The sequence below is a fragment of the Lissotriton vulgaris genome, unplaced genomic scaffold (assembly GCF_964263255.1).
Source record: "Lissotriton vulgaris unplaced genomic scaffold, aLisVul1.2 SCAFFOLD_554, whole genome shotgun sequence".
NCBI lineage: Eukaryota > Metazoa > Chordata > Amphibia > Caudata > Salamandridae > Lissotriton > Lissotriton vulgaris.
In genome coordinates this window covers 927,250-953,316 of record NW_028246286.1, presented here as the reverse complement: position 1 = coordinate 953,316, position 26,067 = coordinate 927,250, and the positions used below count along the sequence as shown (strand labels likewise).

The 26,067-nt window shown below is 46.9% G+C and overlaps 1 protein-coding gene across 1 annotated transcript in view; it reads right to left on the bottom strand.

Annotated features, from left to right (window-relative positions):
* LOC147666005 (progestin and adipoQ receptor family member 3-like) overlaps nucleotides 1-26,067 on the bottom strand; it is a 299,963-nt gene that overhangs the window by 183,140 nt on the left and 90,756 nt on the right. Inside the window, exon 3 of the mRNA XM_086949331.1 lies at nucleotides 9,858-10,020. Coding sequence (XP_086805457.1) covers nucleotides 9,858-10,020 — 163 coding nt within the window. The remainder of the gene's footprint in view (nucleotides 1-9,857; nucleotides 10,021-26,067) is intronic.

The window sequence follows — 26,067 nt, the reverse complement described above, 5'->3', positions numbered from 1 at the left end:
GAGAATAGCGCCACCCAAGAGGATGCCGCCGCCGGCATGGAACTTGAACGTGGTACTGACGGAACTCATGAAGCCACCGTTTGAACCCATCCATAAAGCGTCACTACAAATGCTGACAATGAAGACAGCCTTTCTAGTAGCAATAACATCGCTACGCAGAGTGAGCGAGCTACAAGCTTTGACGCTGCAAGAACCGTACATACAAATACACAGTGACAGGGTCGTGATGAGGACAGACCCGCATTTCATGCCCAAGGTAGTATCTAAATTCCACATGAACCAAAGTATCCAGATTCCTAGCTTCTTCCAAAAGCCCACGTCAAATGCGGAGAGGGCACTCCACACTCTGGATGCAAGGCGGGCAGTAATGCACTATATAGAAAGGACGAAAGAACACAGGAAGACAAAACAATTCTTTGTGTCCTTCGCAAGGAGTCTCCTGGGTAGAGCAGTGACTAAGAACACCATAGCAAGATGGATTGCAAAAACAATACAGCTCTGCCACATGCAAGCTGGTGAAGAGCTCACGGAGGGGCCACGAGCCCACTCAACCAGAAAGAAAGGGGCAACGATCGCCTTCCTGGCAAACACGCCCATCAAAGACATATGCCTGGCGGCAACATGGGCTTCAGTGCACACTTTCACTAAACACTATTGCGTAGATGTGCAGATGAACAAGGAAGCACAAGTGGGCCAAAGAGTGCTTCAACATATCTTTAACAACCAACGCTCATCTTCCACCCAGCCGCCACATGAGTGACAAAACCGCTACGAAATCTATGCACAGCATAGTGAATCCAGAAAGATTCACGCTGCAAAACGAATAGTTTCTTACCTGTCGGTGTAGTTTTGCAGCTTGAAGATCTTTCTGGATTCACTAGCGAACCCACCCACCTCCGCCAGAAAGATGAGGCTGGAGAAGGTGGAAGGACATGGAGCAAGATAGGAACGTTTAACAAAGATATATATACGTGAAGAAAGTTACGTTGAAGGAAAGTTTAATACACATAGCCATGGATTCACCACAAAGGAGAAAAAGAAAAAAGAATCCGAAGATGGCGCCCAAGGGTGGGAGCTTCCGCAGGAAGCGTGCCGACGTCACGAAGGTGCACCAAATGGTGGGACGTCGACGCCCACCTGGGCTACAAAAAAAAAAAAAAAAAAAAAAAGAGAAAAAAGACTACGAATCCGGACCCAACCACCAGATCGCGGAATAATGCACAGCATAGTGAATCCAGAAAGATCTTCAAGCTGCAAAACTACACCGACAGGTAAGAAACTATTCGATTCCTCTCATGGTAAAGATGACAGCAAGAATCATGTCCAATATATCTGGACTGTTTGTGTGAGTCATATTTTGCCATACCACCAGGTTTCAGCATCACTTATTGTGAGGTTGCTCCTTTAGGTTGCAAAGGCAGGCCTTTAGTTTTAGTGGATTTGGGCTTACACGCTGCCAATGTGAACTGGCTGTGCTGATATAAGACTTGAGTGATATCAAGTTTTCTATTCAAAGTGCTGATAGATGAAGACATTTTGTGCTCAACTGCTTTTATAATATTAAAATGTCCCTTACAAAACATTCTGTAGGAAGGCAGTCTTCCGTTCACTGGCACCTACAGGAGATTCCTTTCCAGCACTCATTAACTCCACCTAACAGGGGTACTGATGGGGAGATCGTACTCGTCCCTCTGGAGGTCGTGAGAGGTTTGTGATATGTCGCTTATCCATTTCAAACACTTTCGTCAGTCGGGCCTGATGCCGTGATAATGTCCCAGTCTCAATAGTTCTCATGGCTTTTGGCTTTCCCCATGCTGTTGGTGGTGAATATCAGGCCAGAATCAACCTTTTCAATATAGCAGTCCTCTTGTTCAGCTCCACAGATCGGCCATTCTTGCGTTCCTGGTTATGTTCCAGTTCACCTGCTTTGTCCTCTGGATCAGTTTCAGGTGAGCCACACATCATCAGTGCTTGCATGCCTCAGTTAGCCTCGTTGCATGGCTTACAGGCCCTCAATCCATGTGAACATTCTCAGACCTCAACTCCTTCCTCTCCAGGCCTCAATCTTGCAGCTTTGGGCGAGTAGCTCTATCAGTTTTTCCCCGACTCACCTCCACCTCAGAGCTTGTCTCAAAAAGGACGCGTCTCACTAAGTATCTTAGACCGAGAACAGTTATACGTTTCAGTGATGCATGACCTGTCTGCAGCATTTGACAATATTAACCACATCACTCCCCCGACACCCTCAAAAAGAGATTGGGTTTAGAGGATATGGTGTGAGAAGTTGGCCTGGTATATGATGCTCACTAGTTCTAGTGATCACCTTGTACCATGCCAAGCAACCCTTATGATGATTGGTTGTAAGTCAACCTTATAGACCAGCTATCCTAGTAGCGTGGACAAAGCAGTCTTAGGCTAAACTCTGTATAGGCATGTGAAGCAAGCTGTTTTACCATACACAATCCCCTTGAATACCAAATGAAAGGACACCACACAGATATATATTGATAATATATATATATATATATTTATTTACTACAAATATCCCCTATACTCTTTATGAGCACAGAAGCATAAGCGTTAAAACAAAACACAGTTTAAATACACAAAAGTTGCACAATATGGATGAGCCCTAGGGGCCACCTAAACCATATACTAAAATAGTGGTATAAGAACCACCTAGCTGAAAGGAAGTAGGCCTAGGGCCTGGGGAATCGCTGGAGCTGTTCGGGACTAACAGTGATGAAGTCGGGAAAGGCCCGCGGGACTCGGGTGCAGTGCGGAAAGTGCACACATATACCAATGTTAAGTCAATGGTGCGTAAAAGTTACAAAGTTAGTTATTAAGGAACCTTCCGAGTGACCTAGAGGGATGAAACTTTAGACACAGACCCTAGAGGTGTGTACCAGTGTGGGAACACCGGCGTTGCTGAGTTACCTCACCCACAGGAAGCGGGTGCACAGGTGCGAAGTAGTGTCGGGTTTCGTCACGCAGGTCGATGGTGCTTGGAGCTGAAGATGCTGCAGGCGGCTCGATGTGAAGAGTTCCGGTGGATCCAAGGGTGGATCTGAAGTGGTGAAGACCTGAAAGCAGAGGGGACAATGTTCAAAGTCACTAGCCAGTGACTACCGTGGAACCAGGATGGAACCAGGCGATGTCGGGTGCAAACAGGCGATGAGGTGAAGATTGTCTCTGCAGCCACGTGGACACGAAGAAGTCGAGGACGTCCAGGCGTCGGTCACGAGCTGTCCCACGAAGGCTCTAGCTGATGGCGGTGTCGGCTTCTTGATCGGAGCAAACAGGTCTTGGCTAATGCAAGCCACGCAGGAATCAATGCAAGATTCTCACTCGGACCAGCAAGGTCAGAGCGGGTGCTCCTTTTTACAGGAGCGAGGGCAAGTCTGGAGCAACCAGACCCGCAGTGTAAATTGTAGGTTTCGTCGCCAAGATGGCCGCTGACCACGTGGCAAGTGGCCGGGATGGCGCGTCGAGTGGCACGATGCAAAAGGGCCCCACGCAGATCGTGGAGATGCTGGGGGGCTGATCTTCGGTTCAAGGGCTGCTCGGTTCTTGGGCTTCTCAATCCCCAAAGCACAGCGTCGAGGGTGCCTCGGGTGCTGCGCAGTCAGCTTCTCGGGGGTCTTTCGAGATGTCCGGTCCCACGTCTCTCGGTGCCTCCACGGGTCCCTTCTTTGCAGGGACTGTGGATCGGGCTGTGAGATGTCTGGGAGTCTGGGTCTCGTCGGGCTCTGGGCTCGGGCTCCGGCAGGAGGCGGCGGCAAAGCAGACGTCGAGTTGCTGGATGGTACCTGTGTTCACAGGGTGGCCACTCCTAGGCCACAAGGGAAATGCTCTTCAGTCTTCTGTGCAGCAGAATGTCGAAGTCCAGTCGTCTTCTTAGTTTCAAGATGATTCAGGATGATCTGAAGTCTTAGGACACAGCTCCAACTCTTATTCCAAATCTGGGGGCCGGATCACCTGCTAGGTCCCTCCTCTGGGTGGGACCAGGAAGTGGGGCGGTTACACCCCCTTTCCTTTGTCCAGCTCCTCGCCAGGACTGGGGCTGGAAGGCCCCAGGACCGGTTTGGACTGGCTTATAACCGGTTTGGAATCAGACATGCCCCGGGCATGTCTGATTCTATTCAGCCCTGTCCTACCCAATACACAAAATCCTGTCTGGGGTGGTGCTCGCACCCCCCAAGGCAGGAAACCCTTTATCCAAGCCTCCCTCGCTGGAAGGACTCCCAGCAGCAGGAGGTCAGACTTGTGTCTGTGTGGCAGCATCCATTTTGTGATGCTGCGGTTCTGGTTAACTTTAACCGGGGTTCAGGTTATGTACATGTCGTGTCCCTCTAGAAGGGTGGAATGCTATCCCCGTCGACAGAACTGTCGAGGGGATAGTATTCCAAATCGTATGACACCTTACTCGACATGTTTTGATAAAGCCAAACCAAAGTTAGCAAATAACCGCGAGGATTATAATGCACTTAAGAGTATATGGTATGGCAATATTCCGGAACAGCTAAGGGAGTTGTTCCCGACAGCTGCAGACAGGCTCAGCTCATGCTAGAGCACCATCTCACATATTTCCAAGCACTCTGCCTCCAGGATTGATGAAGCCTTCCATAGGAGTGGCTGATAGGAACATGTGTCCAGTTTAGGTTAGGTATAGATATACTACACCTAAGCAAGAGGTGATTACACCAACTTACCCCAGCTGAGTGATCAGCCAGTTGTGTCAAATATGGAGGCCAGGCCAGGGTAGCACAATACATGCTGCAGCCCCTGGTAGGCCTTGGAAACACCTATGCCCTGGGTATCTGGGGTACACTGTTACAGGGGCCAACAAGGTGAACCAGTTCCAATTCGTAATGCACCTAGAGTGCATTGGCAGTAATTTAGAGAGAGAACAGCAGGCTGTGGGTCTGATTGGCAGGCCCACAGCCACATTAAGTCATAAACCAGTGAAGCAAACAGCAAAAATTTGGGGTGACCATAGGATAGCAGACCCTACTCTCCTACATATGGTACTAAAATGGTCTACTCCTTGGCTTTCCAGTAGAAATCAGAAATCCACACAGTGAATCCCGACTCCCCTCCTATTACCACACCTCACGGTGTCCCTCAACACTTTCTACACACTCCCATGTTGTTCAGTCTCATGTGGGTGAACACCTCAACAACCAGGACATAAAGTACCACCAATATACTGTTGATACTCTGCTATACTTCACAGTAAACTTTGAATACCTGTAACTATTGCCCTCAAAAGATCAATTCATGACACACAAATGGCTTATACCATGGAATCTCACAAGAGTGTGCCAAAGAAAAGATAAATCACAGGGATTCATCCTAAACAAGTCTTCCTCTTGATGATCAAAAATATGGTGAGAGCAGTCAAAGGTCAAATGAAGATAATATGTGTAGGAAGGTGGCTACCTGACTATGGTTACCCCAGATGTTTTGCCTTGTGTTTAGCTGGTTTTCGACTTAGTTGGCCTGGCTCCCTGCTAATCAGGGCCCCAGGCTATCTGCTCTCTCTGTAAAATGGATTCCATGTACCCTAGGTGCATACCTAAATTGGCTTGGGTCACCTTATCAGCCCCTGTACAGTGCACTATAGGTGCCCAGGGCATAGGTGCATCCAAGGCCTACCAGGGGCTGCAGCATATCTTTTGCCACCCCTGGCTGGCTATCCAAAATTGACACAACTGGCTGATCACTCACCTGGGGCAAGGTGGTGTAATTACCCCTTGCTTAGATATAGTATGCCTATATCTAAACCTCACTGGACACATATATACCTATCAGTCACTCCTATGGCAGGCCTTAACAATCCTGGAGGCAGAGTGCTTGGTTTTATGTGAGATGGTGCTCTAGCATGAGCTGAGCCTGTCTGCAGCTGTCGGGACCGATTCCCTTAGCTGTTCCGGGATAATGCCATACCATATACTATTAAGTGCATTATAATCCTTGCGGTTACATGTTAACTTTGGTTTGGCTTTATCAAAACATGTCGTGTAAGGTGTCATACGATTTGGAATACTATCCCCTCGACAGTCCTGTCGACGGGGATAGCATTCTACCCCTCTAGAGGGAGACGACATGTTACTTTGCTAAAACGCGGTTGATTTTAAAAGGAGCCTCAGCACCACAAAATGGATGCTTCTGCCACAGACACGGGTCTGACCTCCTGCTGCTGACCGAAACTCAGCCAAGGAGGCCTGGATAAAGGGTTTCCTGTCACAGGGAGGTATCACACCACCCCAGACAGAAGATAGTGGATTGTAGCAGGGAGGTTTGAAAGAAACCAGACAGTGCCTGGGGAGCACAAGGCTTCCCCTTGCATAATCCGGTCAAACCGGTTCTGGGGCTCGCCTGCCCCAGTCCCAGTGAGACTCTGGACAAAGGGAAAGGGGTGTAACCACCCCCTTCCTGGGTCCCACCCATAGGAGGGACCTAGCAGGTAATCCAGCCCACCAGATTGGTATAAGAGTGGGAGCAATGCCCAAGCATTCAGATAGATTATCTTGACTGAAACTTATGAAACGAAACTCTGGACCCTTCGACATCCTACTCGACGTAGAAGACTGAAGAATCTCCCTTGTGGTCAAGGAGTAACCACCCTGTGCAAACAGGCACCATCCAGTACCTCGACGTTTGCTTTGTTGCAGTTCCCGCCGGAACTCGAGCGACAGAGATCGACAAGACCAAGCGTGCCTGCCTTCTAACAGCCCGAACCACAGTCCCTGCCGAGCTGAGACCCGTGGAGGCGACCGGAAGCGTGGGGCCCGCCATCTTGGAAAGACCACGAGACGCTGACCGTGCAGCCCACGAGTGACCCTCGAAGCTGTACATCGGGGTTTGAGAAGCCCCAGCCCTGAGCCACTCTTGCACCGAAGCTCACCCCTCTACACTCACCGAGTGCTGCGTGGGGCCCTTCTGCATCTTTTGGCTCAACGCGTTGGCCCGGTCACTTGCCCGTTGGCTTGTGGCCCCTGTGCCGACGAACTTTGAAAACTAACTTGTGATTCTGGTTGCTCCAGACTTGCACTCGCTCCTCTGAAAAGGAGCACCCGCTCTGACCCTCCTGGTCCGAGTGAGAAGCAATCTTCCAGTCCTGCGTGGATTGCTCTTGCCAAGTGTTGTTTGCTCCAATCTGAAGCCGACACCGCCGACGGCGAGAGCCTTCGTGGGACAGCTCGTGATCCACTCCTGGACGTCGCAGATGTCCTAGAGTCCACGTGGCAGCGTAGAGAAGCTCCTCGACAACCATCTGATTGCGCCCGACATTGCCTGGTTCCGTCCTGGTTCCACCCTGGTCACTGCTGAGTGACCCAGACTCTGTCCCCTCTGCTTTCAGGTACTCTACAACTTCGATCCACCCTTGGATCACACCGGACACTTCTCCTTCACGACGCCTGCAGCATCTTCAGCTTCAAGCACCAACAACCTGCGTGACGAAACCCGACACAACTTCGCACCTGTGCACCCGCTTCCTGTGGGTGAGGTAACTCAACAACGCCGGTGTTCCCACACTGGTACACACCTCTAGTGTATGTGTCTTACGTTTCATCCTTCTAGGTTAAGCGGAAGTTTCCTTAAACAGTAACTTTATAACTTTTACGCACCATTGACTTTGCATTGGTGCATGCGTGTGCTTTAAGCGCTGCACCCGAGTCCCGCGGGCTTTTCCCGACTTCAGCATTGCTAGTCCCGACCAGTCCCAGCGATTCCCCAGGCCCTAGGCCTGACCACTGTTCGATTGGTATCTCTTATACCACTTTTTTAATATATGGTATGAGTGGCCACCCGGCCTCATCCATAATTGTGCAACTTTCATTTGTTTAACTGTGCTTTTGTTTAAACGCTTGTGCCTCTAGACTCATAAAGAGTATAGAGGATTATTTTAGTAATAAATACATATATTTTTATAATATATAACTTGTGTGGTGTCCTTTCATTTGATATTACAGGATTGTGATTGGTAAAACAGCTCGCTTAACACAACCTCTTGAGTTAAGCCTTTAAGGCTGCTTAGTCCATGCTACCCCTAGGATAGCTTGTCTAATAAGGTTGACTTACAACCAGACACCATAAGGGTTGTTTGGACTGATACAAGGTGCCCCCAGAATTGGAGACATCATATATCAGGCCAACTTCTCACAATATGTAAATTGAATCCTTTCATTCCAAGGAATGACCTTCATCTAGTTACCTAAACCTTGGTCCTCAATAAGATAAGTTAAGGAAAAGTACTCAGCATGCTCAAATTAAGGTTGGCACCGATCAAAGCAGCAAGACTGGTGGTGGGAACATATCACAGAGAGCATATCAGTCCTTGAAGCCATACACTGGCCCCCTCTACAATCCAGACGGCAAAAAACCCATACATGTATGGCCCACAAAGTAGTGCGCCTAAACAAACACACTTTTACCTAGCAAGGCTCAGATTCTCTGGAGGTCGGTAGGTAGATAGATAGATAGATAGATAGATAGATAGATAGATAGATAGATAGATAGATAGATAGAGAAAGACAGAAGGTGTTTATAAAGCGCACTATCACATGGCTGAGCCTTCTGGCGCTAGCTCATCAACAAAAAAAGCAAAAAACAGAAGACGCAAGCTTTTACCATTAAAGGCTTCCTTGAAATAGCAATTGTGTTTTCTGTCTCATACAAAAGTCTAATTTAGACACACAGACAGTTTTGTAGGAGTATTAGAGACTATAGCCAACATGATTGCTTTTAATTTGGGTACAGGCCTGAACCTCAAGCTTCAAATGAGTGGAAACCTGTGCCTAATCTGTACCAATGACTACACCAGAGTTGAAGATCTATAGGCAAAGCAAACCCAAGGAGATGATGGAGACGGAACACAAACTTTTCAGACACTCACCCCCAATTACAGATCTGGGTTGAATCCATCATTGTTCTTTAGTTCACTTTGCCACCCCAGTCAAGGCCCAGCCATATGCAAATAGGTATTGACCCTGTTCCTTATGGGAAACAATCCAGCCAGAACTGCCAAGCCAGGTCTTCCCCGGATGGGAAACAAGCATTCTGGGACCGCTTTCAGGGTAACACCCCTCATCAGCCAGGCTAGCTTGAATGATGATGGGTTTAACCCAGATCGGTGACTGGGAGTGAGTGTCTGAAAGGTTTCAACGCGCTGTCCATCATCTCCTTGTGTTTGCTTTGTTCGCCCTTAGTTGGCAGGTTATTCCCAGACGTGGGTCCCTTGCTCACTTTGTCACTGGATTCAAGCTAGCCTGGGGATAAGGGGTGCTTGACTCCAGAAACCGGTCCCAGGATGCTTGTTTCCAGTCCAGGGAAGACCTGGCTTGGCAGTTCGGGATGGACTGTTCCCATGAGGAACAGGGTCAAGACTGATTTGCATATGGCTGGGTCTGAACTGGGGTGGCAAAGTGAGCTACAGAATAATGATGGATTCAACCCACATCTGTGACTGGGGGAGAGTGTCTGAAAAGCTTCAGCGCCCGGTCCATCATGGACTTGTGTTTGCCAAGATCTATAGACACCATAAACACTCCTGTAATATGGAGAGGGGTATATAGCATGGCATGAGTAATATTTTAGCTTTCATCTTTTAATTTCACCAAATTGTGTTGCTAGTTTTGAAATGTTCTGCTTTCATAGATGAGAGGAGAATGAAGGTACCATGCATTCTTTACTGCATTATTTCCTATGACATTTAGAGTCTACTATGTAGTATTGCAATTCTGTATGGAAAAACGACTCACCCAATTAATATACTGCTAGAGGTGGTACAAAAGAAAAAAACAGTCTTGAGGAACATCTGTAAGTCACAATATTAAACAGAAAATGTTTACCTGGAAACAGAACAGACTGATGGAGCAGATGACAAAATCCTCCCTAGAGGCATTTGCTAATGGTAACACAAACATCAGGTCATAAAATCCCAAGCTGAAGAAGAGGAAGAAACCCAGTAGATGACTCCATATGTTGACAGTCTCATTGGACAAAATAAACAGACTGCCAAATAAAAACAACAGTTAGATATAAGAATGCAGTTTATTTTGAATTTTTAAAAAAACACAAACAGTTTCAACCATTCTCCAAGAACCATATGCAAAATTACGCAACCAAATGGGAGCAAACAAATGATATTTCGGTTCATAATGGGAAAAAGTTAAGAAAACGACTTGTTAGAGTAAGAACAGCATTACAAACGTTATCATGGATACATACTTCTTTCGTTAGGTAAAATTGTGTTTTTGACAATAGCAAAATCAACAGAATAGAAATAACAGTCGTACATGCTTTACTAAGTATTAAAACACTAATTTCCAGATACAATAGCGGAGTAGATGCTTGCCTGCATAGATGTTCCATCAAACTAAAAAGCCACTGCACACACCACAAGTTTTATTGTACTCTAAAATGTTTATCCTTTCCTTGTGAGCACACCATTGCAAAATTGAAAATGGCAGGTAAAAGCTGCTTTGATCCAATTATGTCATGTGATGAAGATATTCTTTGAAAGCATGGTACCTATACTTTTCCTGTGAACTTTTCCTAAGTATTTTTAAATATTCAAAAGCTTTAACCTCCTCACTGCGGCACGAATTCTGCCGCTTTGCTGGGACATTTCATTCGCGGGCGTGGTTCGGACGGCCCCTGGCCATCGTGCGCACACGCCCAGTGTGACTCATGAGGGCCGGGGGCCCTCATGAGCACGGAAGAGGTTAATAAGCAGCATCAAAAAGTAATATTAAAAAAGAAGCGCTTCAGAAAAAAATGAGGCAAAAAAACAAGCAAACAATATCCAAGTTTGTTCTTCGATTTAATCGGTGCCACATCCTTACTACTACGAAAAAAATCATAAAAAGCATGAATGGACAAAGCAAGTAGTAAAAGTAGAAAGGATGGACTGTAGGGGACTACCAGTTAAGCAGGATGATAGTTTTTTTAATTCTACAAACAGCAGGCCACTAATTCAATTTCTCAACCAGGCTTCCAAACCTTTAGCGAGAATGCAATCCCCTCCCAGGCTGGACGCCCATCAGGGGGGCTATTATTATGGCTACGCCTTGACTTGTTTCCTGTTGTGAGACTAGTTGCAGCTAGCTCTAGTGATGTACTAGCGGTCGAAACCCAACTCTCAACCCAAAGATACCAGCCAAGATACATAGCTTTGGTCAACATATAGATCAGGTCTGTTCCCCCTTATGCCCAATCCCCTACAGTGGTGAAGGTAGAAGCTCTGATGGGACCGTTTAACAGGAAGGCTCTTGTGATTGTAGCAGGTGATATTAACACCCAAATACCAACAAATGTCAGGCAGAATCTTACAGAAACAACAAGTGGGATGATTACACAAACTCCCATGTCGCCACTGTCAAGTTCTGGTGAAGTAACCAATATAACTAAAGTGTGAGCCCAAATTGTTGACTTTATATTAGATCATAGCCTAAGAGTGGTTAATGGGAATTCTAAGTCAGACTGTTCCCCTTTACAACTTTTAAAAGAGGCTTTAGTATTTCTCGAATAGATTATATTCTCCTGGACACGGAGCTATGGGCTGACCTATATGACATGAAGGTGATCCCCAGACCGGATAGTGACCACCAAGACCTCAGTGCATCCTTCTCCATGGCTGCGTTTGCTGATGCAAAATTAAACCAAGTTGTGACCCTTTCACCTATGGTCCCTACATCTAACTTAAGAAACATTAGATGGGTAGCCATAGAGATGGATACAAAGCGAATGACACACTTATATAATCTCTTTGTGTGGAAACTCTAGCAGGTAGACCTTGCAGACACAGATATCAACTTTGTCCTTATCCACTCAGAATTGATGGTCACACTAAGACCGTGCTTTGTTAAAAAACAAATAAGAGGGGCTTCCCAAAAGAGAGCCCCAACCTGGTATTCAAAATCTTGCAGTTTAGACAAAATCCTTTTATTAAATGCATTCAAAAAAGGGACAAAGAGCTAAAATCACAAGTATAAATCTACATTAGAAAAGGCCAAAAGAGACTAGGACGAGGATTAGTGGTTACTTATTGCAGAAGCTTTAGAGATGGGAGACAACAAGACCTTCTGGAAATTAATTTCTGTTAACTCCCCCAGCACTAACCATCTGGAGCTAACTCTACAACCTGATCTATGGGTCTCACACTTAAGTGGTCTGTACAAAGGCAAGCTGAACCATAACAATCCAACAAGTTGCCCGACAGGAGTTGTGAGTGTCCCAACGGGAATCTCAGCTCAAGACAGGTATAGTAGATCAGACACATATAAATCTAACCTTACCTTTACCATTGATGAAACACACCTAGCAGTCAAGCAAATGAAAAATAGAAAAGGTGTCTGGGTAGATGGTATAACAGGGGATCTCATCCTGTCTCAACCGGACAGCTGGGTACAATATCTGAAAGCTGTATGTAATAGTATTCTAAAAGGTAATGTCATCCCCTCTAAATGGCATCGAGCAATTATCATACCCTTCTTTAAAAAGAGAGATAGAACCAACCCCTCAAACTATAGACCGATTAGCCTCTTGGATAACACCCAAAAAATATTTTGCAGGCAGGTGTTTGTAGGAAGGTGGATATCTGATTATGGTTACCCCCAAACTTTTTGCCTGGTGTTTAGCTGGTTTTTTACATAGTTGGCCTGGGATCCTGCTATTCAGGGCCCCAGGCTAATTGCTCCCTCCTTAAAATGGACTCCATGTACCTTAGGTACATACACAATTGGGATTGGTTCACCTTATTGGCCCCTGTAACAGTGTACCCCAGGTACCCAGGGCATAGGTGTATCCAAGGCCTACCAGGGGCTGCAGCATGTATTGTGCCACCCCTGGCCTGGCCTCCATATTTGACACAACTGGCTGATCACTCAGCTGGGGTAAGTTGGTGTAATCACCTCTTGCTTAGGTGTAGTAACTCTATACCTAACCTAAACTGGGCACATATGTTCCTATCAGCCAATCCTATGGAAGGCCTCATCAATCCTGGAGGCAGAGTGCTTGGAAATATGTGAGATGGTGCTCTAGAACGAGCTGAGCCTGTCTACAGCTGTCGGGAACAACTCCCTTAGCTGTTCCGGGATATTGCCATACCATATACTCTTAAGTGCATTATAATCCTCACGGTTATTTGCTAACTTTGGTTTGGCTTTATCAAAACATGTCGAGTAAGGTGTCATACGATTTGGAATACTATCCCCTCGACAGTTCTGTCGACGGGGATAGCATTCCACCCTGCTAGAGGGACACGACATGTACATAACCTGAACCCTGGTTAAAGTTAACCAGAGCCTCAGCATCACAAAATGGATGCTGCCACACAGACACAAGTCTGACCTCCTGCTGCTGGGAGTCCTTCCAGCGAGGGAGGCTTGGACAAAGGGTTTCCTGCCTTGGGAGGTGTGAGCACCACCCCAGACAGGATTTTGTGTATTGGGTAGGACAGGGCTGAATAGATTGAGACATGCCTGGGGCACACCAGGTGTCCCTGAGCATAAGCCAGTCCAAACCGGTGCTGGGGCTTTCCAGCCCCAGTCCTGGCGCGGAGCTGGACAAAGGAAAGGCGGTGTAACCGCCCCCCTTCCTGGTCCCACCCAGAGGAGGGACCTAGCAGGTGATCCGGCCCCCAGATTTGGAATAAGAGTTGGAGCTGTGTCCTAAGACTTCAGATCATCCTGAATCAACTTGAAACTAAGAAGACGACTGGACTTCGACATTCTGCTGCACAGAAGACTGAAGAGCATCTCCCTTGTGGCCTAGGAGTGGCCACCCTGTGAACACAGGTACCATCCAGCAACTCGGCGTCTGCTTTGCCGCCGCCTCCTGCCGGAGCCCGAGCCCAGAGCCCGACGAGACCCAGACTCCCAGACTTCTCACAGCCCGATCCACAGTCCCTGCAAAGAAGGGACCCGTGGAGGCACCGAGAGACGTGGGACTGGACATCTCGAAAGACCCCCGAGAAGCTGACTGCGCAGCACCCGAGGCACCCTCGACGCTGTGCTTTGGGGATTGAGAAGCCCCACAACCGAGCAGCCCTTGCACCGAAGATCAGCCCCCCAGCATCTCCACGATCTGCGTGGGGCCCTTTTGCATCGTGCCACTCGACGCGCCATCCCGGCCACTTGCCACGTGGTCAGCGGCCATCTTGGCGACGAAACCTACAATCTACACTGCGGGTCTGGTTGCTCCAGACTTGCCCTCGCTCCTGTAAAAAGGAGCACCCGCTCTGACCTTGCTGGTCCGAGTGAGAAGCTTGCATCGATTCCTGCGTTGCTTGCATTAGCCAAGGCCTGTTTGCTCCGATCAAGAAGCCGACACTGCCATCAGCTAGAGCCTTTGTGGGACAGCTCGTGACCGACGCCTGGACGTCCTCGACCTCTTTGTGTCCACGTGGCTGCAGAGACAATCTTCACCTCATCGCCTGTTTGCACCCGACATCCCCTGGTTCCATCCTGGTTCCACGGTAGTCACTGGCTAGTGACTTTGAACATTGTCCCCTCTGCTTTCAGGTCTTCACCACTTCAGATCCACCCTTGGATCCACCGGAACTCTTCACATCGAGCAGCCTGCAGCATCTTCAGCTCCAAGCACCATCGACCAGAGTGACGAAACCCGACACTACTTCGACCATATGCACCCGCTTCCTGAGGTAACTCAGCAACGCCAGTGTTCCCACACTGGTACACACCTCTAGTGTCTGTGTCTAAAGTTTCATCCCTCTAGGTCACTCGGAAGGTTCCTTAATAACTAACTTTGTAACTTTTACACACCATTGACTTAACATTGGTATATGCGTGCACTTTCCGCACTGCACCCGAGTCCCGCTGGCCTTTCCCGACTTCATCACTGTTAGTCCCGAACAGCTCCAGCGATTCCCCAGGCCCTAGGCCTACTTCCTTTCAGCTAGGTGGTTCTTATACCACTATTTTAGTATATGGTTTAGGTGGCCCCTAGGGCTCATCCATATTGTGCAACTTTTGTGTATTTAAACTGTGTGATATTTGTAGTAAATAAATATATATATATATATTTTCAATATATATCTGTGTGGTGTCCTTTCATTTGGTATTCAAGGGGATTGTGTATGGTAAAACAGCTGGCTTCACATGCCTTTACAGAGTTTGGCCTGAGACTGCTTTGTCCACGCTACTAGGATAGCTGGTCTATAAGGTTGACTTACAACCAATCATCATAAGGGTTGCTTGGCATGGTACAAGGTGATCACTAGAACTAGTGAGCATCATATACCAGGCCAACTTCTCACAGTGTTGTTCAAACTTAACGACTTGATGGACGAGAACAACATCCCAGTAGAGGCACAGGCTGGGTTTGGACCCAAGATTAGTACATTGGACCAGATCCTCCGCTTCAAGGTGATAACCTGGAAATATGTCACGTTGAAGCGTGACCATCTCTATGTCGCCTTTATAGACATAAGGGCGGCATTCGACCTGGTCCCAAAGGAAACTCTACGGGAGATACTGGATGGATATGGTATTCCTGCAGACCCACTTAGGATTCTGAGAGTCTTGCATACAAGTACCTATGCTAAGGTAAGGTGGCATACTGCTGGGGACCGGTCACACAGGATTGAGATCAACCAAGGGGTTAGACAAGGGTGTGTTCTTGCCCGACCCTATTTAGCCTCTACATCAATGGAGCAGTAAGTAGACTGATGAATTGTACTCACGATGACCCTAAATTAGCATGTGTATGGACGCCTATCTTGATGTTTGCGGACGACACCCTGCTAAATTCACTCACTCACGGGAGCTGCAAGCACAACTAAATGCTTTTATTTCCTTTTGCGTGGAAAAAGGTCTTGAGCTTAATTCCTCAAAGCCATGACCATTAACTCCCACAGAACATATAGAGGCAGTGTGCACATAGAGAGAGCATGCCTCGAAAAAGTGTGATATTTTGATTACATGGGAATTATGTTGAGTGATAATCAGACGTGGGGCCCCCAACTGGAGAAAAGTAAAGCCACCCTCCATTTGAAAACTTCTGTCATAGGGAGAAAATGTAGGGCTGCCTCTGGAGGCGCTCTGTATCCGGTTTGTGCCGTGTACAGATCAACAGCTGTAGCATCAGCAACCTAGGGAGCTGAACTCTGGGGTCATGTCCAAACAGAAGTTTTGACAAGAACTGAGAAAAATCTTATAAGCGGTCTTTTTAATCTTCCTCCAAATGTTCCTATTACCCCACTAACATTTGATTTAGCTCTCTAACCTATACATCTAGTGGTCCAACTTAAACCTGCACTATTCTGGAGAAGACTTTGGTCTACTAGGGAATTAGTAACGTATAGGGACTGTGTGAAAGAGTTGGTGTCCCTTGACAAGGATTTAAGTACACCCTGACTAAAGGTGATAAAAGTATAGAATAGGCATGGCCAACTTATGGAATACTCCAGAGCAGATCACCAAAGGTGACGCCCGTGAAGTTAAAAGCCGGTTCTGGGAGGAAATTGTAATGCAAACATCAAAAGTACACCAGGAAAATACCATCACCAGCCTGTTCCTCCTCCATAAATGTTCCAATAGCCCAGAGCCCTACATGGACCGCATGTATCCATGCAGCTCAAAGTGTCTATATGTACAATTTAGGAGTGGCATGCTGCCATTGAGATCACACTGTGAAATAGGACAGGATGCCCTCAAACACTAAATTCTGCCCAATGGGTCCCACTATCACAGAAACAGTTGAACACTTTATGTTCTTATACCCACAGTATAGAGTTCCGCGTACGAAATGGTTGAAAGTTAAGGGAGTGAGACAATGGAGGGAAGCATTAAGGCTTCTTGAAAGTGATACCAGGGAATTATTTGCACTGGCAGTATCACGTTATCTGCTTTGTGCCTGGAGCCAGAGGAAGAAGGTTATAGATAACGCGCCACCCAGGTTAGCCAGCTCGTAGCAAAGCAAAAGGCATAGTTGTCTTACGCAGCGTCCTACTATCACATATGTGCAATTTCACTAACACTCCCACTAGGGTAGTGCTTTTTAAATGCTCATTCACGAACTTATTTTAACCACATATGAATATTTATTTCCAAGAGGTATATTTGTCTGTATGACTATCTTCATGTTGATGGGTCTAGCAGGTCTCTTTTATTTACTATATACTAATTTTATATATTGGTGATTCTTTTAATCCGATGTAAATAGGACGGTGTATGATGCTTTTATTGAATGTGATTTGAAATGTATATTCTTGTGATAGTAACTTTTTATGGCTCTCAGCCGAAATAAAGGTTTGATAAACAGCAGGTCAATAACTTATTTCATTTAAAAAAAATTTTTTTAGATCAGTTGGCAGGTTCGTATCTTCTGGGGTGGGGGGGATGAGTAGGGGAACGGGGGAGTGAACATCCAGCCCACCACTCTATTTACTGTCAGTCGGTTAAAATACCATCGCTGACTGTTTGATCGAATAGCTCACAGTTGACTGTTTCCCTCAGTGCAGAGTATGTCCTGTCCTGGGCCAAGTTACAAGATAGGAAACTGACTCTGTGATCCGACTAGTACCGGTCACTGGAATCTCAGTGGCCCTACTGACTTCATGCGATGTATCAGAGACAGCAATGGCCAGTTCGCATACAAGGAATTGTCTGATTCCAATCTAATGAACCTTTGGCCGAGATGTCCTACTCCGATAGCCACATTCAGACGGATCTTCCGGAGTTATTTGCGGGATGGGGAGGGGGGATGCTGTTCTGCTCTCTCCAATGAAGTATAACCGATAAAGTCATCATTAGGATGTGTTCCCCCGATAACCGGTCTCGGACCTGCGCTACTCGTGCAGGATTCTGGCTCACTTTTGTGGAACTCTGACACGCCTGTAGGCGGTAGGAGTTATGGGGGCTGGAGATGGGGTGTTTGGGGGGAATGAGTATATAGTTTTGTTGTAAGCTCAACAGACAAGGAGCAAGAGAACAGGGACGTAAGAAAAGCAGCCTTGGGTACTGGTTACGGTTCAGCCATATTGGAACATTTCTATTCCGGTCAGATATTAGTGCTCCACTGTATGATGCCGCTCGACCTCCGGGGTGTGAGCTGAATGGCCGTGTACAATCTCATTCTGGAGCCTGTGTTATAAGGTGCTGAGTAACTGACTTGATTATCGAAATGATTGTACATATTTGAAAGCTGCAATAAAAATATATTTACAAAAAAATAAAAAATTAGGATGTGTTCCCCCGAGTATGTGTGTACACTTGAGTATGGCATGTAAGTGTACGTGTTTTTAAGTGTAGTGTACAGGAGCGTATCTGCATATGAGTGCGGTGCATGTTAATTTGTGAGTATATGAGAATGTGCATAATGTGCACATGAGTGTGTGTGTGGGTGCAGGAATCAGAGTGTGTCCTCCTGGTTACAGGTTGTAAACTCATTGTCTAATTAAGCCTTTCATCCTTCTGAGGTCGATAAAATGAGTACCACTGAGCTGTTTAAAGATAACTCAATGCCAAGATACCCCAACAGGTGAATATTTTCATCTAGGTAGATATTTGTTAAATCTACTTATGCTGCTCTTTTAATATTGGTGGAGCGAGCATAGAACAGAATAAAGTTAGTCTTACTCCTGCTCCCTCACCCAATTTTAGTTTTCACTCACCAATCACACTTCTTCACATCAGCACTGCAAATCAGTCACCCTATTTTTTTATTGATGGGTAGTTTGGTACACTCCAAACCACCTTTGGCCACTACAAGGTTCTTAAGAGGTTATACTATCTGACCTTCCATCTCAACCGGTAGTGTACCTACTTTGTGATTAACAGGAATCCCAAATGATGAAGGGCGGTTCAGAGTGGTGACTGATGGGTATCCTGTTAGAGATCACAGGTATCCATCTATGTATTTCTACAATTGTTAGATGAGCTGACACTGATTTTTGTTAGTCTAATGAACCACACATAGACTTTGTAGACCCTTTGACACTTTTGTGTTTTATGCATTTAGTTAGGGAATGTGTCTCTGTCTGGTCTTTAAACTCCCTTAGGCCCTCCCTCACCATATTGTTTTTTCTGCATTAGTACATTAAACACACAAAAGTCAGTGTGTGGAATGCTTGCAATAAATCGAAGCAACTGCTCAGGGTAGCATTCTACTCCATCCTTCTTTTTTTTCTTCTTCTTTTTTTTCATGCTGCCTCAGTTTGGACCCAGCCATATGCAAATCATTCTTAAGTCTGCTCCTATAGGAAATGTCCAGCCCTAACTGCCACGTACGTTCGTCCTGGCCCAGAACAAAAGCAACCTAAGATCTGCTTGACCCTGACTGGGGCTCTATCTGTTGTTAGTTTTTTCCAGTGACATAGAGAGCACAGGACTCATGTCTGGGCATTCCCAGACCAGTACATACATGTTAACTGGGACTAGAGTAATGGGGGGAAGGGGGGCTGTACATTAGGTGTCTTGGCCAAGCTCACTGTCACTCACTGAGGGGTGTGTGTTGGGGTCAGGGCCAGATTGGGAACTTAAAGCAGCCCTAGTAATTTTATAGAACCATCCAGGGGTGGGGAGGTTTCTGGCGCAAGTGTGAAGCACTGCTGCTTTTGTTACTGGGGGCTGATATTGCAGCATCACTGCAAAATCGGCCCCCAGTACCAAAACCAGACCCCATCCTTGATCCCGGAATAGAATAGCATTGAATGCCACAGGTTGCTGCTGGTCAGAACAAACGTGCATTGACAGACCACCAAGTTGGTCAGCCTGGCCTCCTTCACCTCCAATGCCATCAACATCATCTGCAGAGTGCCACAAGGATCCTCACTCAACTCCACCTTGTTCAAGGCCTACATGACTCCAATGGGAAGAATCAGCCGCACCCATGGAATCATCATCATATCCTTCGAAGAGGACACCAAGCTAATACTCTCCCTCACAGAAAAGAGAACAAACACCTGGACCAATTCCCTCCCCCCATACATACACACACACACATAACTGAAGTCGCCAAATTAATGAAAACCAGCTGCCTCAAGCTCAACACACAAGACAGATGAAGCAATTTTTGGCAAAGACACTTCGCTATGGGACTCCACCTGGTGACCTGCCAAACCTACACTCCCACCCTTCTCACCTACTTTGCCCTTGAGGATAAAAGCCTCAACCACGTGCGATACATCTTCTGAAACAGTGAATGCAGTTGTGCTGGCCATGTAGGCATTCAGGATCTTGGCTTTCCCCCTGTGGATATTGAGGGGAAGTTGTGCTGATGCGGCTGCCACATGGTCAGTCTTCTCTTGCATCTGCAGATGGGTATGGGAGAGTAGGGTCAGGTCATCTGCAAAGTTCAGGTTGTCAAGCTGCGTCCAAGGTGTCCACTGGATCCAATTTCTTCTCCTTGCTGTGGATGTCTTCATGACCCAGTCTATGGCTGACAGGAAGAGAAAAGATGAGAACAAACAACCCTGTCAGGCTCCGGTCCTCTCTTTAAAGGCTTCTTTCTGTGAGTGGTCCTCCATGTACTATCTTGCAGGTCATTCCCTCGTAAAGTTCCTGATGATTATTACGAGTTTATCTCACACACTGTAGTGGCGGAGGAGTTTCCAAAAGGTCCCTCTGTATACGCTGTCTAATGCCTTCTCATAGTCGATTAAGTTGGCATAGAGGGGGGGAGTTCCACTCCACCGAATGCTCAATGACCTAAGCCAAGCACATAATATCGTACCGAAATGGCACAGTACCACCCTTGTGCACATACATACTACTGTATGCAATATGAATGTGGGGTTACATTGTGCCACTTTGCAGCCCAGCACTATGTCACCTTTGTCAGGCGGATGGTTCTATCTCTATATTAATATTCACAATAATATTCCTTAAGTATCCAAGCTAATTTCCCTAACTCTGTCCACCTCAAATCACGTCTGAACTTACCACATGTTCTTTTTATTTTGGTACACTTCCGCTGCTCAACTTCTTCCTCCAGGTAGACAGGACTTTCTCCTCTAATTGTATAGGTACATTTTAGCAGCAAATTCTTCAGGCTTGACACTGGAGCAAATGTTTTTTGCAGATATAATGGTGTGCAACCACTTCTTGTATGATGGAAAAACAGACTGGTGTACTGGTCAAGGGACCCGGTACTTATGCACAGGCCTAGCCAATTTAATTGAATACATCCATTGAATCTGGGGGGGTTTAACTAACCACGGATGGCATGATTATAACTTGCAGGATGTCCTCCTTAAGCTTCTCCTGGGCGGGTTTTAAGAGGTTTGTGACATATTAAATAGCCACATATAAAAGATGTATACTAAAGTTATGCGCATCACCACAGGAGAGAGGAGGGGCTAGTAACTTTCTCAATGAGGGTAGTGGCTACATTCTGCCTCTTACCCAAAGTGACAACTAATCAGGGCAGAAAGAATAGGAATGTAAAAAATGCAGGCTCTTGGGTCCAGCACAGCCCTTGAGTAGCCTCAAATATAGCCAGTCACAATTTGGTCATCACTACACAGGTAAAGTAAGATGGACTTTATCACTAACCCAGCCGACCATACAATTGGACCTCACACTAGACGGAACTACACACACATAGATGTGCTGGCAACCTTAACATACCTGAATGGGCAAAACAAAAACAAAAGTAACAGTAAAGCAGTGACTGGACAGAACCTTACTTGTGGAAACCCTGCAGACAGGTACCACAAGCAAGCACAGGGTACAATGCCGGTGTCTTCTTGCTAAAATTTGCTCACATCACCGTCAGTATTTTACACAATGTAGGAAGGAGCCACTCCCTTGGCCAGATAGACAGGCCTTGAAAAATCATTAAAATGTTTCCTAGTCTAGTAATTAAAACTATTTATTCGTAGGAATAACACACTTGACCCAGGACCTGGTTATAGTAATTGTTTTTAACACTACGCAGTTATACTTTTTTTCTAAAAAGTCTAATACTGTCAGAAATCTTTCAGGTTGCCACAGAGAGGCTACTGGACCCAACCGTGGTGGTTGAGGCTTTTTACTCCTAATATTACGCGGCCCAATCTACTATGGATCCTGAGCAACTGGGCCTAGTACTCCTGCAGTTGACTTTCAGTGGTAGCTGTGGATGAGCAATCAAAGGTTCCCGGAATGGGGAAGAGTACATACAGGTAATTGAACACAACACTCATAACTCAAAGTGCACTCAGTAATGTCAATAAATCAATGTTGAGTCAAATACTTATTTTTATATGAAAAAGAAGTATGTTATTTCTAACTCTACGAATTTAAAGAAGTAGATGACATTCGTAAGCAACAACACACTCCCCTTGAAGTCGGGCGCTTGTGTTTATCTGGCAAATTCCTGTCCCACCCTCTTCCTTGCAATGGGTCAGAGTCTTACACAAGAGTCTCTTTTGACTGCTAGTAAATAGTCCAAAGTTTCTAAGGTGTTCCTGCACCGTCAGCAGTGAGTCCCCCAGGGCACAAGTCTTACCTGCTCTTGCAATACGGAATACTTCAATCCTGCTCAGCTGAGCTGGGCTGCTAGTGGATCGTGGCAACACTTGGCAGGCAATCTCCAGAGCGGGCTGCCAGCCTCAACAGTGATTGGAGGAGCTCCAGGTTTCTATTGGAACAATAAGTTTAGCTCCTCCTCACACAGGAGGAGGGAGTTGATCTTCTTTCTCCTGACAGTGTTCAGAGTCCTCTTGGCGTACTACGGAGTCCACGGGGTCGGTCAAGGGGCAGGTCTCTGTGCCCAATTTCGACCAGCAAGCAGCTTCCCTTTTCCCTGGTAGTAGCACATACATGGCAATACTCAGAACTGGCAGGACCTCTTGGCATACGAGCTTGTTGCGTTACCCGCCGGCAAGGCGTATACTCTCGTATGGAATCAGCGATACCACGGCTAAGGCTCACACAATTTTTGGCACTCCCTGCACGGCATAAATACACAGCTTAGTCCACAGGAGGCTTCTCCTGGCATACACGGGTCGACAGTTTGCTAGTGCACACGGGTGATGACCCGATCAGGGCGCAGCCGTCACTCACACCGGGAGCTCACTCAATAGGGGGTCCCCAATGGACTTTGCTCCTCCAACACTCTTTCTCACAGGGCACACTGGTCTTAGCAAACAGGCAGGTGCAGATGCTCAAGGACAGGTGGTCTTAGTTTTGTTGGGCGATGTACCCTCACCCAGCAGGGAGACTTGTAGGTCTTGGCCCACAGTCCCAGTCACAGGCAGAAGTGTTGCAGAGCTTCCCCTCCACACACAGCCGGACTGGCTGATTGTCAGATGACAAAATTTGGGGAATGAAGCTCCCCTTCTTACAGTCCATCTTCACACCAAATATGATTTAAGGTCTTTGAAGCTGGGGTTCTACTTCACTTGAAGAGCACACCTTTATCTATCTCCTTCCTCTTAAAAGGCTGTTGGTCACAGCAGGAGAGAATCCGAAGCTGATAGTCCCACAACATAGGCAATCAAAGTGACCAAAGTCCACACCTGGACATCGTCCATAGTGATATGTGCATCAAACGTTTAATCCCAAGCTCAAAGACACACTCTTTATTATTCCCTTACCAGTCCCATCTCCTTCCTGAGATTTGTCCAGGCCCTTTTCTTGTAATTTAGCACTGAATCAAAGAGCACCCTTTTAAAGTGTACAGGGGTAGGTCTCTCTCCCTCTCTCCCTTCCTCCAGTCGGCCCCACCCAGCTGGGCTTTCCCATACTTGCACTCAGTGTATATACATCCAGCACACACAATCACTCTGGGAACAATGCTTAGTAAGGTTTCCATTCTGTATTGTGCAATGGTGTTCTACTTTGGGCAAGTATAGACAGGAGCCCCTCATCAATGGTTTGAAAGTTGAGGCCTTTAGAGACACAAGGGCTAGCATCACCATGGTGGCTGAATGTCTAGTCCCCTCAAGGCAACTTTTACCTGATGCCACATATCAGGTGACAAACATTGATGGAATAGAAACCAAACATCCCATGGCAGTAGTCAATCTTAGCTGGGGAGGAGTCACTGGCCCAAAGAGAGTGGCAGTGTCAGCAAACTTGCCTGTAGATTGCCTACTTGGAAATGATTTGGAAATCTCAGCCTCGGCTGAGGTTGAACAACAAACCCATTCTAAAATGGTAAATCTCCATGGAAAGGTTAGTGGGGCTATGATGGCTACAGCCCCAATCCAAGATGTCCTTCCTGAAAAGGTTGGTAGGGCTGAGCAACCCTCAGCCCCATCTTCAGCTAACTTCCCCCCTGAAAAGATTAGCAGAGCTGTAATGATAACAGCCCATACCCAAACTGAGTCTCCTCCTGAAAAGGTTGGTGGGGCTGTGATGGCCACAGCCCAAACTCAAACTGATACCTGGGTAGTGAAGCCTGAAATGATGGATCACTCCACCCAAACTGAGAGCATTGAGGAGGAAGAGAAATCTCCCTCCCACCAGACTTTAGGAAAGGATCATGATCTAACCCCTGATGAAGGAACTGTCCCAGAGGTTGTTAGGGCTGGCCTGACAGAGCCTCTGATGAAAGTGGACCCTTCTCTGGTGGGACCCAGTCTGGAGCAGGTAACCTGCCCCTCTCTACCTTGCCTTAGTCAGCCCAGGGCTTCAGGGGACAAGAAGGACAGTGAGCCCCAAAGGGCCCCGTGTCAAATAAAGCACCCCCATCAACAGATTAGGGGCACCAAAACTAGTAGCCCTAGTGAGGTGAAAACTTAAAAAACTCCTGAGGGAGCCCCCTTAAAAGTAGTTATGGACCTCCCACAGATGGATTCTGTTGGGCACAGCCAAACCTGGGACCCCAAGGCCCCAAACCTGACCTGTCCCTCCAGTAAGCCAAACAAAGGGACCCAGCCTCCAGCTTTAGGTAGCCATAGGTTGACCCTGAGAGCACAGTGCAACTCAGTCAAAGAAAAAAAGGCACACATGGTGGAGAGTGATTGGAGGAAGCTGAGTCCTACAGAGGAATCTCACTTCAGTACTCCAACTCAACACCAGCCTTTGACTTTGCAAAGACACACCACAGGTAGAGATTCCCTATGGTGGAGACCCTCAGATACCCTTAGGGTGAGGGATTGCTTAGTGGATCATGAGACAGGGGGTAACCAAGCCAGAGCTGGTACTTCCTTATATGGCCACTTAGGCAATATAGGCTTACCTGGTCAAGGATAGCCTTATCTCCTTTCGTTTGGGGGGGGGGGGGGTTGTGTAGGAAGGTGGATATCTGATTATGGTTACCCCCAAACTTTTTGCCTGGTGTTTAGCTGGTTTTTGACATAGTTGGCCTGGGATCCTGCTATTCAGGGCCCCAGGCTAATTGCTCTCTCCTTAAAATGGACTCCATGTACCTTAGGTACATACACAATTGGGATTGGTTCACCTTATTGGCCCCTGTAACAGTGTACCCCAGGTACCCAGGGCATAGGTGTATCCAAGGCCTACCAGGGGCTGCAGCATGTATTGTGCCACCCCTGGCCTGGCCTCCATATTTGACACAACTGGCTGATCACTCAGCTGGGCTAACTCTATACCTAACCTAAACTGGGCACATATGTTCCTATCAGCCACTCCTATGGAAGGCCTCATCAATCCTGGAGGCAGAGTGCTTGGAAATATGTGAGATGGTGCTCTAGCATGAGCTGAGCCTGTCTACAGCTGTCGGGAACAACTCCCTTAGCTGTTCCGGGATATTGCCATACCATATACTCTTAAATGCATTATAATCCTCGCGGTTATTTGCTAACTTTGGTTTGGCTTTATCAAAACATGTCGAGTAAGGTGTCATACGATTTGGAATACTATCCCCTCGACAGTTCTGTCGACGGGGATAGCATTCCACCCTTCTAGAGGGACACAACATGTACATAACCTGAACCCCGGTTAAAGTTATCCAGAGCCTCAGCATCACAAAATGGATGCTGCCACACAGACACAAGTCTGACCTCCTGCTGCTGGGAGTCCTTCCAGCGAGGGAGGCTTGGACAAAGGGTTTCCTGCCTTGGGAGGTGCGTGCACCACCCCAGACAGGAAACCCCCACATGCATCAAGCATGTTTGGAGTCGCAAACGGTGCGATTCCTTTAAAT